The sequence below is a fragment of the Phocoena phocoena genome, chromosome 9 (genome assembly GCF_963924675.1).
Source record: "Phocoena phocoena chromosome 9, mPhoPho1.1, whole genome shotgun sequence".
Lineage (NCBI taxonomy): Eukaryota > Metazoa > Chordata > Mammalia > Artiodactyla > Phocoenidae > Phocoena > Phocoena phocoena.
This window is the reverse complement of record NC_089227.1, coordinates 32,939,722-32,953,781: the sequence shown is the minus strand read 5'-3', so window position 1 is coordinate 32,953,781 and position 14,060 is coordinate 32,939,722. Positions and strand designations below refer to the sequence as shown.

Genomic DNA, 14,060 nt, shown 5'->3' with positions numbered 1-14,060 from the left:
TCCTAAAATTTAACCTCAAAAATATGGAGGAAATAAATAGAAACATTAGATTATTCATATTTTGTAGTACAATAATGAGTAAATAAGTCATTTTAAATTGTAGAACAAAAAATAGGTCTAGGCTATAAGTAGAACATTGCTAAGAATAAATTTTTGATAATTTTAAGTGAAACTGTCAACCATTCAAAATTTAATCTGATGCTTCCATACATAAAATAAAAAATGAAAACTGAACTAGATATGTTTTCTTAGATTTTAATTAACTATGAAAGAAATAAAAAACTTTTTATTCTAAGACACTATATTTTAAAAACCTTCCTGAGGAATATCTTTCTACATAACTTGCTAATGTAGTACGTAGCCTCTGCATAGGCAAGTTGGCTATAAGAAGTTGAGCAAAAAGAAGTCAGCATTTTCCTAAGCTGCAGTCTACCACTGACTGATGTGCAGTGCAACATTTGTTGCCTTTAATTCTTTATTTTAAAAAATTATATACAATATAGATTTCCTGGGTTTGACAAATATACCATCATAATGTAAGATGTTAATAATAGAGAAAACTACTAGAGCTCACTATACTATTTTTACAACTTTTCTGTAAATCTAAAATTATTCCAAAATGAAAAGTTTACTTTAAAACAATGAAGTAAAATTGCTACTTCTTTTGGAGTATAAAGTAATAAGTCATTCTAAACCACTTTACAGACATAAATGCCATTCCTCTACAACAGGGATCACTATTATACCCCTCGTTTGAAGCTAAAATTTTCTCTACAAAACAACAGGTGAATTTTAAGAATGGAACACTTCACTGATTCTGATTTTCCTGGGTATACATATTAAAACATTCAAATGAACATGTCACTAAGCAAAGTATGTTCAAATTTAATCATTACACCATATACTAAATTAATGATATCATATGATTTCTACAAAGTATATGCAACTGAAGAATATATAATGTTCTGTTGACAGAATATTTACAAGGTTGTTTTACTGCTTCCTATTCATTACAATTACAACATTCAATTGTGATAATAAACTAAAATATGTCACTATTGAGGGTATAGGAAATATATGTGTACAGTCCTCTACTTAACCACTACAGGTTTTTTTTTTTTACCACTACAGTTTTAAATCAAATATTTACTGGGAGAAAGAGCAAAACTTAGTTTGCCTCATAGTACAAAGGCTATTGAATTGTCACCTACAAGAACCTTATTTTCTTAAAGTTTGGGAGAAATAGAATTTAATGTTATAAAAATGATTATTTTCTCTTAAATTGAGACTTCATATATCTATAGTCAAATTCTGTTACAGTATGTATAACTTGATAATATTCATTCACTAAATCAATGTGAATAACTTAAATTCATTTCTACCTACTAGGTTCCCCCTCCCTTACAAAGGCCATTGTTTGTTTAATTGAAAGGGGAAAGTGCTTATAAAAACAACAAAACAAACAAACAAAAAAATAAGGGACAGGTATGTAAGAGAGAAACGAAGCATTGAAGAAGAATGAGCACAAAACTTCCTGAAATGATGGGAAACCTGATGATAGGGTACCTGAATAATTAGGGACATTAAATTGGGTGCAAAATTGGGCAGTACAAATCCCTTATTTTCAGTTGAACTAGACAATCACCTGAACTCTGGGGGAGGCGGAGGGCACGACATCTACTTTCTTTCTTCTAGTTCAGTGCTTAAAATGGAGTGGCTAAAAAACTTAAAGCTGGAAGGATCAGTCGCCTCAAAGCTGTAAAGATAACCCTAGATAAAGTATTGAGGGTTTTTTCCAACGTTCACATGGAGTACAGGGTGAAATGAGCATAATGTAAATCAACTCATTGTTTGGGCCCTTTCAGATTAGTTGCCAAGAGAGGAGTGAAAACTTGATAAGCAGGCTCCAGTTTCTATGTGTTGATTTAGAAATCTTAAAACTTGTGGGAGCTCAATTCATTTAAAGGAAGAAATTTAAAGGGAAGAAAAGTAAACAAGGAAAATGCTAAGCAATGAAACACTGATGTATAAAGGATTTTCTTTAAAGAAGAAAACTATAAAGAGTTCCCCTGTGCTTTTAAATTACAAATTTAGATTTCTTTGATTTAAGCTAAGAGTCTGATTTTAAAATGTCTGTCAAAATGTCGTGATCCATTTAAATATTCAAACTGTTGATGCTGTTTCTTATCTATCTTAGGGGGAAAGTAAATATAAATCAAAATCTTAAAGAAGCCCACAGTTTCAAATAGGTAGATGGCTATTTTGAATGAAGCAGCAATGCATTATGGTTTTTAGCCTCCCCCTCCCCCACAGAAAGTACATTTCTGAACTGCAAACCAGGTAGGTTCAGAACACTGATTGTAGCAGTTCCAGGTCTTGACCCTTTTTCTCAGAAAGCAAGCAAAAAAGCACTAATTCACTAAAATAAGTGAAGAGAGATAGCAAGACTAAGTCCAGGTACTTGGTGGCAAATCCCAGGTGGCTTGTCTGCCTTTTTCCAGGAAAATGCAGCCTCCACTTTCATCAATGTGTACTTTGTCTTGATAGGAATGCATATTTAATCATCAAAGCAAAAATTTTTTACACTCAGACATAACATCCTTTAGTGGAGATTTTTAAAGTACTTTTAAGCCACGAATAAAACTTAAATTTAAAAAGTGACACCAAACTGCTTTGCAGGGGCAAGAAAGGTGAGGGCAGGGAAGGATTATCCACTCGTAGATTTTGAAAGACGCTTGTAGCTTACTTGTGAAGCTTCATTTACCATTGAGGTACAGGGGAAATGCTGTTCCTGGTGACAGCGCAGTGGGAATTCCCACTCCAACAACCCATGAAATGTTACTGCATAATTATTCACCTTCTGAGGCCCATTAGAACTTATCAGCAGAGAAAGAAATTTAATTTAAACTCACCCCTCTGTGCTAAAGAATGACCGGGACATGAGATCAAAGCCCAAAGCTCTGTCCTCCAGTGGTTTGCAACACCTAGGCACAATAGGGTGAGAGAACGCGACATTCCAGCGCTTCCCGGCTTTCCGGACCCTGGAGAGAGGGGTGGAGGTGGGGGTCTCATCACCGGCTGGTTTGAGGGGGGAGGGTGATGGAGGCTCCGGAGGTGGATGTGTCAAATATATCCTGCAGCTCCAGGAGGCCAGACTGCTTCTACTGGAAGGCTCCAGGGGCTTGGCGCGCGAGGCCCTCACTGCAGACCAGATAGGCCATTCCCCTCCCTTCCCTGCTACTGGGATTGGGGTCAGTGGAGCCCGTGGATTTAACCACAAGCGGGAATGGCTGGAGCCATATCACACTCAGGTGTGCAGCTCTGAGAACTCTTGAGTATTAAGGAAGATGCTTATACTGCAGCGCATCACAGGGTGCCTTAAACGCGTATAGAAGGTGCATGCATAAGCAAAAATACATGCCAAGTTGAATCCCTGGCATATCTAGAGAGTACAAAGTGGAACCCATAGATCCAAACCTGCACGATGAGCTTTCAAGACCAGAGGGCCCAAGTCCTAGAGCCGCCTAAGAGAGTCAGGGGCAGGGAGAGGCTTCCTGGGAGAGGGCTCTGTTCCTCAGGCCCCCCCGCGCCCCCGCAGGGAGCGGCAGGTACGTTTTCAAAGTAAAGATCTTTAAAGGGAGTACGATACTCTTTCCGAGAGATTGATCCATCCTCCCCTTCCTTCAGATGTCACCAAAATACGGGGCCTGGAGAATGTGGCTAGCGCTCCCCAAATATCCAGCTGCCCGAAGGGTGGAGGGGCAAGAAGGGAAGGGAAGAAAGCCCAAGAGAGGTTGTTGGGATTTAGGTACAACTTGGTAAAGACAAGTTGAGTTCTGTTCAACAGGTACAGTGATTATATGTCTATATCTACCTATCGGTAAGATTCTCCCCTAGATAGTCCCTTAAGTGGCTAAACTGTTCTTTTGATTCCTGAAATCAAAAATCACAGCCAATCAGACTTGACTCTGCTTCCCTTAAGATAACAGTGTGAGAAAAGGTGCACAAGTTCCTGGCAAACCCATAATAAAATGACAGGAAGAACACTTCCTGCCGACGGAGGACGCTGCAGTTTGTTGATCTGCCACGGGGGAGGAAAGGGGGAGGAGGCGGGTGAGAGTGAACAAAGTAGTTTGGCCAAGAAAAGAGAACAGTCGTTGCTAAAGCCAGGAGAGAAATATCCAACAAGTTCGGGAAGAACACCCTCAGCCCGTCCACGCCGCGGCAGGCCCGGGTGGCACCGGCAAGACGCAGAACTTGGCCTATCAGCCCGGGATAGGGTGGGACAGAGGCCCCAGGGTCCAGGCGCTCGGATGGCCAAGGACAGAGGAAGGATGCTTGGGGATTCGGAGAGAAAAAGAAGGGAAGGGAATCCCCCCATCGCTATCCGGCCCGAGTATCTTTTTTTTTTTTTTTTTTTGCCGTACGCGGGCCTGTCACTGTTGCGGCCTCTCCCGTTGCGGAGCACAGGCTCCGGACGCGCAGGCTCAGCGGCCAAGGCTCACGGACTCAGCCGCTCCAAGGCATGTGGGATCTTCTGGGAGCGGGGCACGAACCCGTGTCCCCTGCATCGACAGGCGGACTCTCAACCACTGCGCCACCAGGCAAGCCCCTCGAGTGTCTTTTGAGCTGGGAGGTGAGCGCGGGGGAGGCTCACCGCGGCGATTCCCACGGTGGGTTTTGGTGGAGCCAGAGAGGCTCCGGGAAGCGCGGGCTGCTCGGGCTGGTGTCGCCTGCGGCGGGCGCGCTGCAGCGCGGTCGCGGGGCACGTGGTGGCGCTCGCAGTCCGCGCAGCGGGCGGAGGCGGCCGCGACGCCTTTGTGTGCGCTGGCACCGCGCGGGGCGGCTTGTCCAGCAGCACGAGGGGGACTGCGGGAGGGGACCGGGGCTCGCGGGTAGACCCGACTGCCGCCCCACCCTTCACTGCAACCCTCGGGCGGACGACGCGCCTCGCCTCCTCCGAACTCTTCCCGGGGGTCTCGGAGGGTCATTTTGAGAGCAGCCGGCACGTCCAGAAGGGAGAGGAAAGAGGAGGTAGCGTTTAGAAAGGCTGGGAAATTCTCCTGGGCTCAAAACCTACCCTTGAACTCAATGGAACAGAGAATGAGGGGAACTTTGGGCAGCCCAGACCTCCGCCTCGAACCCCGCAAGGGATGCAGAGGGCGCCTCCACCCTTCCCTCCTGCGCAGCAAGAAATGCTTGTCTGAGGAGTAAAGTTAGGGAGTGGGCTTAAAAGAAGCCCCAATAAGATGGACTTGAAAGAACACCATGAAAAGCGGCAGTTTTGAGCGGGCGCTTTATTTCTTGTTCCCAGTCACTCCCCACGCCCCACCAGCTCTCCTCGCTGTCTCTAGCGCTCTAGAAGCCCCGACTGTCATTAGGAACCAAAGTAAAATGTATAATGCTGCTTCCTCACCGCCAGGAGACTCCGCAGAAAATTAAATTAAATTAAACACGCGCCCAGGGACGAAAAGAAACAGATTCCACCACCCCACCCCACCCCCAAGCAAATCAACACTTCTGCGCGCAGGGAATACAGCGAACCTAAAGAGATGGCCACTGACGCGCATCCCCTTAAACCTCAGCCGCTGGAGCCCAGGACAGCAAGGAATTATCGGCTTTCCTTTAATCCGGAAGCAGGGAATAAATAGGGCGAAAGCAAATTCTGAATCTTACTTTTTAAACAACAGCAACAATTGTATATCGAGCAAAGTCTTCAAAGGATGCCACCCAGAACTACAGTCCTAACTTAAAAATGAGTACACTTCACTCCTGTTGATCCCTTAATACGATTTTCTTTAAAGACAGTGATAGAATTAATCTGCTGGGGCATTTTTTAAAGAAGGGGGGGGAAGCAAACAACTATAGAAACCATATTTTTAAAAGAGAGAGAGGAGACTTGATCATACCTGAGTTTTTCTTAGGGGTGTAGGAAGAAATAATAATTCCTGTCTGTTTGGACAGAAGCAGCAAAAGGCAGCAGGAAATTAAAAGCCCCAGTTTATTCAAAATACCTGCATCAAATTAACCCCTCTTTGAGGCTATTTGTATGAAAAATTGAGCAAAATGTAGAACTTCTTTCATAATAATATTCATCTTTACCATTTTAGGCAACCAGAGAATAATCAAATCTACTTTTTTTTCTGTAAAGTCCCTACCTTAATTTACCAGCCTAAAAGATCATCTGACCTTTGAGCTAATCCTCTAAAATAAAATATTTGTTTAAAAAATTCCTCCAGTGGCCTTCTGTAACATTCCATTCAATAATCAAACCAAAAGATCCACGGGGAGATGAAAATGTTGATGGCAGGATTATCGATCTGTCCGCCCAGGAGTCCAGTCTCATCACGTGCTTGTCTTTTTTAATTTCAGCATTCTGTCCCCACGGGAACCTCAGTTGAGAAGTTATACCAAGATTGGAGTTAAGAGGACAGCGGAAGGAGGGCAAACCCATCCAGGAACTTTTTCTAATATCAGTTGTTATAGGAGAGGGATGAGGAAAACTCATCACATTTGTTTAAATTAAGTTTTAGCCTAAAATATTTTTGTTGATAGCCCAACCTTAACAAATCACAGTCACGTCCCTAAGCAAAAGACATCATCCAAAAAGAAGTTGGACCAGAACAGGAAAAAGCAGGATAAGGAAGAAACACTCAAGCTTGGGGAAGAAATGAGACAGGTTAACAGAAAAGCTGGACTGAGCTGCAGTCCTATTCTAGTCTCCAGAGGGTGGACTGATATATGCTGGCCTGACCTCTGGGTCAACAACTAGTTTAACTCTACCTTGATCTGTAAGACTGGAAGCTGGTCCCTTGGTTCAAAGTGAGACCAAGACTTTGGCTTCATTTGAGTGAGCCTGCAGGCACTGTTAAGAGGTGCTTTAGCACAGATAAAGCAGGAAGAAACCACAATTTTGCACTTCATCCTCTATCCTCCAAAAAGATGTTCATCCCCAAAAGGGAACCCTGCCCACCCTGCAGAAAATGAATCTAGAAATATTGCTCAATAACCAACAATACAAAATAAACCAAAGGTAGAACAGAGAGGAGGAGCCAAAGGAAGAAAGTGAAAGTTTGAACATCTATGCTACAGAAAAATCTGTCCCCGTTCATCCACCCCAAAGAAATCTTCTTCCAGACAATATCTCTCCTTGTCATCACCCACTTCGTAAATCAAATGTGATTCTGTATAATACAACTGATATTATAAATGTACCAAGCTGCTTTCTGCTTACCTGCCACTACATTTAACTCGTTCAGAACTGTTTTCTCCAAATCCCTCAGCTCTGCAACTTTCAATAAAAAAGAAGCAACACTTAAATTGTGTTCTGTGTGTGATTCCTAGGAAGAAAGTGATGAAGGAGACTATTTTACTTTTTAAAAACATTATTTAGAGCTATAGTAGAGCAAAGAATCAGAGCTAACTTGCTTGCCTAAAACCATAGGATTGGAAGTCTCAAATATCAGCATAGGCAACAGGATTAAGGCACTCTGCTACTTGGGCACAAACTGCATTATTCTAAAATATTTTATCCCTAGTTGTTTTTTTTCTTCTGAATTTACAGTATTTATAGCATTCTATTTTCACTTCCATTTCTATGGATCATAAAGACTATATAAATTTCATTGGAAAATTTTTAGTTCAAGATGCACACCGAGACTGAACTTAGGGTGGGGGAATGCAAACAGAAAGAAAGAAGCTAAACTTATGAGAATCTGAACACTCTAACTTTTTATTGTTTGTTTCAAAATAATAATATTAATCTAATAGTGAAATAGTTTGATAAAACAACAATCAACATTTAAAGTATTTTATGTTTCAAAGTATGGCTCAAGGAACATCCATTGCTTAAATGCACTTAGACATAACAAGACAATATTTTTTTATTGGCATCATTGACACCTATGGACAGTAGCCTAGTAGATAGATTAAGGTTTAACCTTCCTTTTCTTTGGTGGCTGTTTAGAGACTTTAAAAGAACAGATAACTCATTTCAACAGGAATCTACTACTGATATTTACCTCTACATAATCTTTAGCTAAGACATGGAATGCCAAAAACCAGCTTTTGTTAGCCTGACCTCCTCCACCCCCTAACAACAAAAGTTATCCCCAAACCCATGTTTTTATTTTAGATGTATTGATCTTCTAGTGTAAGATATGGCCTTTTAAATACCAAATGCAAATCAATGGCCAACAACCTGAATCCTTCTGGAGAGTGAGAAGAAGCAGAACAGAGAAATTTCTTTAAATTGTTTGGTGACTTTGTACAAATTTTAAGAGGTCAGTAAATTCTGATGCTTGGAGCTAAATCTACTGGTAAATAATTAATTACATTTCTTAGACACTACAGTCTTTATCTTGGTAAATAGAGAAAACACAGCTTTGCCAAATATAGCATTCCATCTAAGTAATATCTTAAAGGCAAAGTATTTAAATATTACCACAAACAGGATTATATTTTGTTTAAATTAGACATTTAACTGAAGATAAATGCAAATGTCCATAGTTTAAAAAGGAAAAAAAATACAAATTAACTGACCTAGTCTTTTATCTGAGTTTATTAATACCATTTAAAATATTACAAATAAATCAATTACATTTCATGCATTTAAAATGCAAGTCTAAAATGTTCCAGAGAAAGGCTTTTCATTTCAATGTGAAATATCCAAATTATTTCAACATTACAATGAGCAATTAGTTTGCAGAATCTGCAAACATTTAAATGTAGTGTCAGGAGTGTTTATTAACAGTTAACAATATTACCTTTAGGAAATACACAAAGGCCAAAATTAGTTGAGATTCACTTGGACAATTTATTTAACACATGGGTTTTGGCAGACCCAGTTATTATGAAATATAGGTGAACGCTCACTTTAACTATGCCTGAACTGCCAGCAAATGCAAATAAGTACATGCTCCATTAAATTAAGTGTCATCCCACATTTATCAAATATTGTCTTAGTTACAGTTTGATACCTATCTAAATTCATACTCGAGCAAAACTAGGCCCGGAAAGTGCGTTTGTGGCTCTGCACCTCCAGAAGTGAGTTCAATAAACCTGCAGCTCATCAGAACTGCAAGAATAACTCTTAATATTTTCTTGTGACAAAAAAAAAAAATCAAGTTTACTTCAATATATTTTCAAATATTTACTGGAAGTAATGTACAAGAAAAATACTATACAAAATCGTCTCCTGGACAACTGCACCTCGCACCCATACATTGGTGGAGTTATAGTTAATTGATACCTAATCTAGAACGATTCTCCAGTTGTACAAACCATTAGGTTCAGATATATCTTACAATTTTTTTTTCTATTTTCCCTTTTGGCATTTAAACTACAGCCTCGTCTGAAATAAACGACAGCTTCTTCACTTCTTTATAAGTTTGAATCACACACACAAAAAAAGTTTAACCCTAAGAATCTTCAACGAATTGCAAAAATTTACAGAAATGGGTACTATACAAATTGACGGCTAGACTAGCAAAAAAAAAAAAAAAAAGGAGATTATGCTCGGGAGTGGTGAAAACGAGGTAGAGAAAAGGACAAACACGGAGATAGTTAATCTGGTCTCACCGGAAAGGGGTATTTTTGCATAAGAAAAAGACACCTACCCTCACCCCCACCCCCAGCCCCAACCCATAAGTTAAGTTAATGCGATCAAAATAACTTTGGGATCAATATTAGCAAAGTTTCGAGAGAAAGACTTGCTCACTGCTAGAGGAAAAGCTATCTAGAAGGGAAACCAAATTGGAAGGATGCTGTTTTTTTATTTTCTTTAGTTTTTTTTTTTCTTTTTCACTAAAAAAAAAAGTTATAAAGATAAAAGAAGGCTGCTGCATCGATTCACCAAGACTGCCCTTAGCTGAAACTTGCTTCGGTTCCACCCCAGGGAACAAAGAAAAAGAGGCAGAGCTGACGTCGGAGAGCTAAACTAGGAAACTCTGGTCTCGGTGCCGCCAGATGGGCTCCCGACGGCTCTGCGCAGGACAGGCAGCGGCGCGCAGCGGCAGGGCAGGGCGCTCCGCAGCCTAGACACCCAAGACTGAGGTTCTGGTACCAAGTCGCTAGCCCGGGGGGGGGGGGGCGGGGGGAGGCCATGGGTGGGCCTACTGCCTCGCCCTCCCCACGGCGCTGCTCAACCTTGCTCAGCCTAGTTGTTACCGCACGTGCGGAGGCCCCCGGTCTCCCAGGCACTGGATCGGTCCAGCTCTACCTCCAGTTGCCGCTTTCCTCTAAAAGATGTGCCCGTCAAAGCTGGGGATGATGGAGGGAGGACGAGAAGGAGAGGACCAGAATTAAAGGCCCCGCAAGACGCTGGCTTGGGCTGTACTGGGCTCCGACAGTGTCACCCGGTGGAGAGAGACAGCCAGGGCCCAGGAGAGCAACGCGTGTTACTTACATGTCCACATTCCCTTTACAAAGTTGTCACTGAGGGAGTTAAAAGAGAGAGGGATACGGACAGAAAGAGACAGAGAGAGTGAGCAGGGTGCACTGTAGAGAGGCTGGAACTGAGGCCAGGACCCACAGGGCCCAAGCGGACCAAGGTGGGAGGGGGAAGGCGAGAGGGGCAGGGGCGGGGTGCGCGTCACTCCAGGCCGTTGCGGTGCCCAGGCTCGGGGGGCTGCAGCAGCTCCGGAGAGTGGCAGGGCGGGCTGCCCGCGGCGCTGTGCTCGCTGTCGGTGTCGCTGCCCTTCTTGCCGCCGCTGCCTGACCCCGCCGAGCCGCCGCCGCCGCCGCTGTGCGTCTTCACGTGCTTGCTGAGGTGGTCGCTGCGCATGAAGCGCTTGTTGCAGACAGGGCAGGCGAAGCGCTTCTCGCCGGTGTGGGTCCGCAGGTGCCGCTGCAGCTCGTCGGAGCGCGTGAAGCGCTTGCCGCAGAAGAGCCAGTTGCACACGAAGGGCCGCTCGCCCGTGTGCCAGCGCAGGTGCGCCTTGAGGTGCGACGTCTTGCCGTACACCTTGCCGCAGCCCGGGATGTGGCAGCTGTGCAGGCCCTTGCGCCGCAGGCTCGCCCCGGCCGGACCCAGCCGCTCCGCCTCCTGGCAGTTGGGGCAGTCGCAGGTGGCGCGGCCGGAGTAGCGGCGGGCGGAAGAGCGCGGGGAGCCCCCCAGCGGCGCAGACGGCCCCGCGCTTAGCATGGAGCCCGCAGCTCCGGCCAGCGGCGATGGGGCCGAGTCCGGGTAGGAGCCGGGCAGCACCGGCTTGAAGCCGTCCATGAGGTGCTGCCCGGCGGGGCTGAGCAGGTGTGAAGAGGCGCCGCTGCTGAACGCTGAGTGGCTCAGGCCTGAGTAATCCGAGTTGTAGCCTCCGAGCGGCGAGTGCAGCGAGGTTTGGAGCCCCCCGGCGGCGGGGTGCAGCGAGCCGGGCAGCGCCGCCGCGCCGTTCGGGTTCTGCACGTCGATCCAGCCCGCGCCCACGTCCCACCAGCTGGAGGCGCCGGCCGAGCCCACGTCGCCGGCGGCGCCCAGGCCGGGGTGCGAGGGCTTGAACCACGACTCGTATGGGTGCGCCATGCCCACGCGCGGGTAGATGCCCTGCAGCCCGTCCACAGAGGTGTGCACCTTGGAGATGAACACTGGCTGGTGGGAGCCGTCCTGCGAGTGCGCGGAGGAGCCGCCGCCGCCGCCGCCGCCCCCGCCGCCGCCGCCCCCCGACACGCCAGGGGCCTGAAACACCGAGTAGTCGTTTGCGAAGGGAGAGCTCGAGGCGGCGGCGGCGGCTGCCGCGGCAGCGGCGGCAGCACTGCTGGAGGTTAGGGAGAAGGCGCTAGAGCCCGGCGAGCCGCCGCAGCTGAACGAGTCGGTCACCAGGGCCGCAGCCGCAGCCGCAGCCGCCGCGGCAGCCGCCGCGGCCGAGGACGAGCCGCCGTTCCTGGAGGGGCCCGACACGCCGAAGCTCGAGAGACTGGAGCCCACTACGTTGCAGCTGCCGGAGGAGGAGGACGAGGAACGTTTCCAGGGGTGGAAGCCTTTGCCGAAGGAAGATGAGCTGTCCGAGAGGGAGGAGGGAGACGGGCTGGGGCTGCCGATCTTATTACAGGTAGCAGCAAGCATGGCCAAAGGAGTCGATCCCAACCTCGGTTCTTCCTGAGAGAAGGAGGAGAGGAGAAGGGGTGGGGGAGGGGAGGGGAGGTGGGCAAAGGGCCAGTGGGGGAGGGAGGAAGGAAATGTGCATTAGTCCTCCGGTAGCCTCCAAAACGCCCCACTGCACCCCATTTCTCGCTGCGGCGCGGCGCCACCAACTCACCTGGCTCCCCCAACAGCCCCGGCGCCCGGCTGTTTTCTACTCTACGGGAGGGGACAAGTTTGGCTGCCGGCGTCTGATTCGGGAGCAAAGCGCCATGCTAAAGAAGAGTTTGACAAGTATTCTCAGCTAAAACGCACACAAGGCCCCAGGCACTTCGAAACAAACAAGCAAGCAAAAAGTCCAGATTGGGGAGGAAGGAAGATTCCTTTGCGGAGAAGCCTGGGGAAAAACCATTGGATTGCTTTTAAGAGCGCTACCCCTGTAATCCACAGAAGAGCTTTGAAAATCCTGTTCCGGTCCCCAGAAACCCATCCTGGGTTGTTTCTCCCAGCCCAAAAGACGTCAAACTATAGGGCTGGCTCGCTGTTCCTGATTTTCTTTAAAAAAAAAAAAAAGAAATCTACAATAGTAAAAAAGAGAAAGAGAGACGGGTTCAACGTACCTGCAAGACAAGGCGGGCTGCGGAATTTTCTAAGGGGAAGAGGGAAAATCTGCAGTTTGCCCAGGCGGAAAAACTTGCTCTCTTTACCCTCGAAATCGTCGCACGTAAAATGGGCTGGGCGCACGTCTCCCGGGCGGGGAGAGGCCGGGCGCTGCGAGGTGGCTTGTCTAAATGCCCTTCGAACCTTTTCCTGCTCTGAAAAAAGTGACTCTGCCCCCCTCTGCCCCCCTTTCTTTTCTCCAAACTCACTTGTATTTAAAGGGGGGAAAAAAAGCTCTCAATTGAGACTGATAGCCCGTGGCCTGGCCGGGGCGACTTTAACCCCCTCCGATCGGCAATAAAAGGAAACTAATTAAACCAGCAAGAGAAAATCCTGAGACTCACCCCTAGAAGTGAAGTTGCCATCACACAAAAGTGCCCTCCTCCTCTCAGAGGATCTTTTTTATATTGATAAATCAGAGGCAGTGTTTTTTTTAGAGGTGTGCAATACAATGATCAGTTCCGCCCATTCCACCACAATTGTAGCTCCCTCTCCGGCTTTGAAGTGCCGCGGAGGCGCGGCCAGCCAATCTGCGGCCTCGCCGGGCCGCGCCGCGCGCGCGCCGTGAGGTCATCGGCGCCGCCGCCGGCCGCCTCGCGGGGGTGGGGGGGGGTGTTTGGAGCGGGAGCGGCGCGGGTGACTGTGTGTGTGTTGCAAAGCGGTTGTGTGTGTGTGTATAACAGTGTAACTGTGTACAAGTGTGACCAAGCTGAGAAGAAGACAGTGCAGACTGAGGGATGGGATGGGGGGAGGTTGGGAGCAAGAGTATAGCAGTGTAACGTTGACGGGGGGAGGGGAGGGACAGTGCAGAGAGGGAGAGGGGGTTGTGAGTGACAGTTTAGCTGCATGTGTGACAAAGGGGGGTAAGAGGGACGGACCAGTAAAGTGTTGAGGGGAAGGGTGTGAGTGTAGTGTAACTGTGAGTGACAAACCTCGGGAGAGAAGAGGGACAGTGCAGTAAAGTGTGCGTGGACGGGGGAAGTGGTGTCTCAGTGTGTTTGGTGTTGGGGGAGAGGAAGGAGTGTGAATATGGGTGTTTGTGTGAAAAGGGGGAGGGTGGATGAGTGTGTGTCCGCTTGATGTGGGAGAGACGAAGGCTGTGTGAATGTGTGAGAGAAGGGGGGAATCGTGTGTGCTTGTGTGTGTCTGTGCCACAGAACTGGGGGTGGAGAACAGGAACAGTGCAGTAAAGTGCACATACGTAAAAGAGAGACATGGTGATTTGAAGAGTGAAACTGCGAAGTTGAGTGAGGCTGAATAAATAAATATTCACAAACGCTATCACTGTCGCCAACTTCCTCTGGTTTCCTGTAGCTCAAACCTTGAG

At 46.7% G+C, this 14,060-nt stretch overlaps 1 protein-coding gene across 1 annotated transcript; it reads right to left on the bottom strand.

Moving 5' to 3' along the window:
- Nucleotides 1–10,591: 10,591 nt before the first annotated feature.
- Nucleotides 10,592–13,098, bottom strand: SP8 (Sp8 transcription factor). The gene is made up of 2 exons (XM_065884136.1): nt 13,078–13,098; nt 10,592–12,091 (listed from the first exon to the last, which is right to left on the bottom strand). The coding sequence occupies exons 1-2, from the start codon at nt 13,096–13,098 to the stop codon at nt 10,592–10,594; spliced, it is 1,521 nt and encodes a 506-aa protein (XP_065740208.1).
- Between the last annotated feature and the right edge of the window lie 962 nt (nt 13,099–14,060).

Bases quoted from the DNA above. Each gene is read 5' to 3' on its own strand.
- SP8 (XM_065884136.1), bottom strand. From the start codon at position 13,098: ATGGCAACTTCACTTCTAGGG. The intron at 12,092-13,077 runs GTGAGTCTCAGG...TCCTTCTCTCAG, and splicing joins TGGCAACTTCACTTCTAGGG to GAAGAACCGAGGTTGGGATC.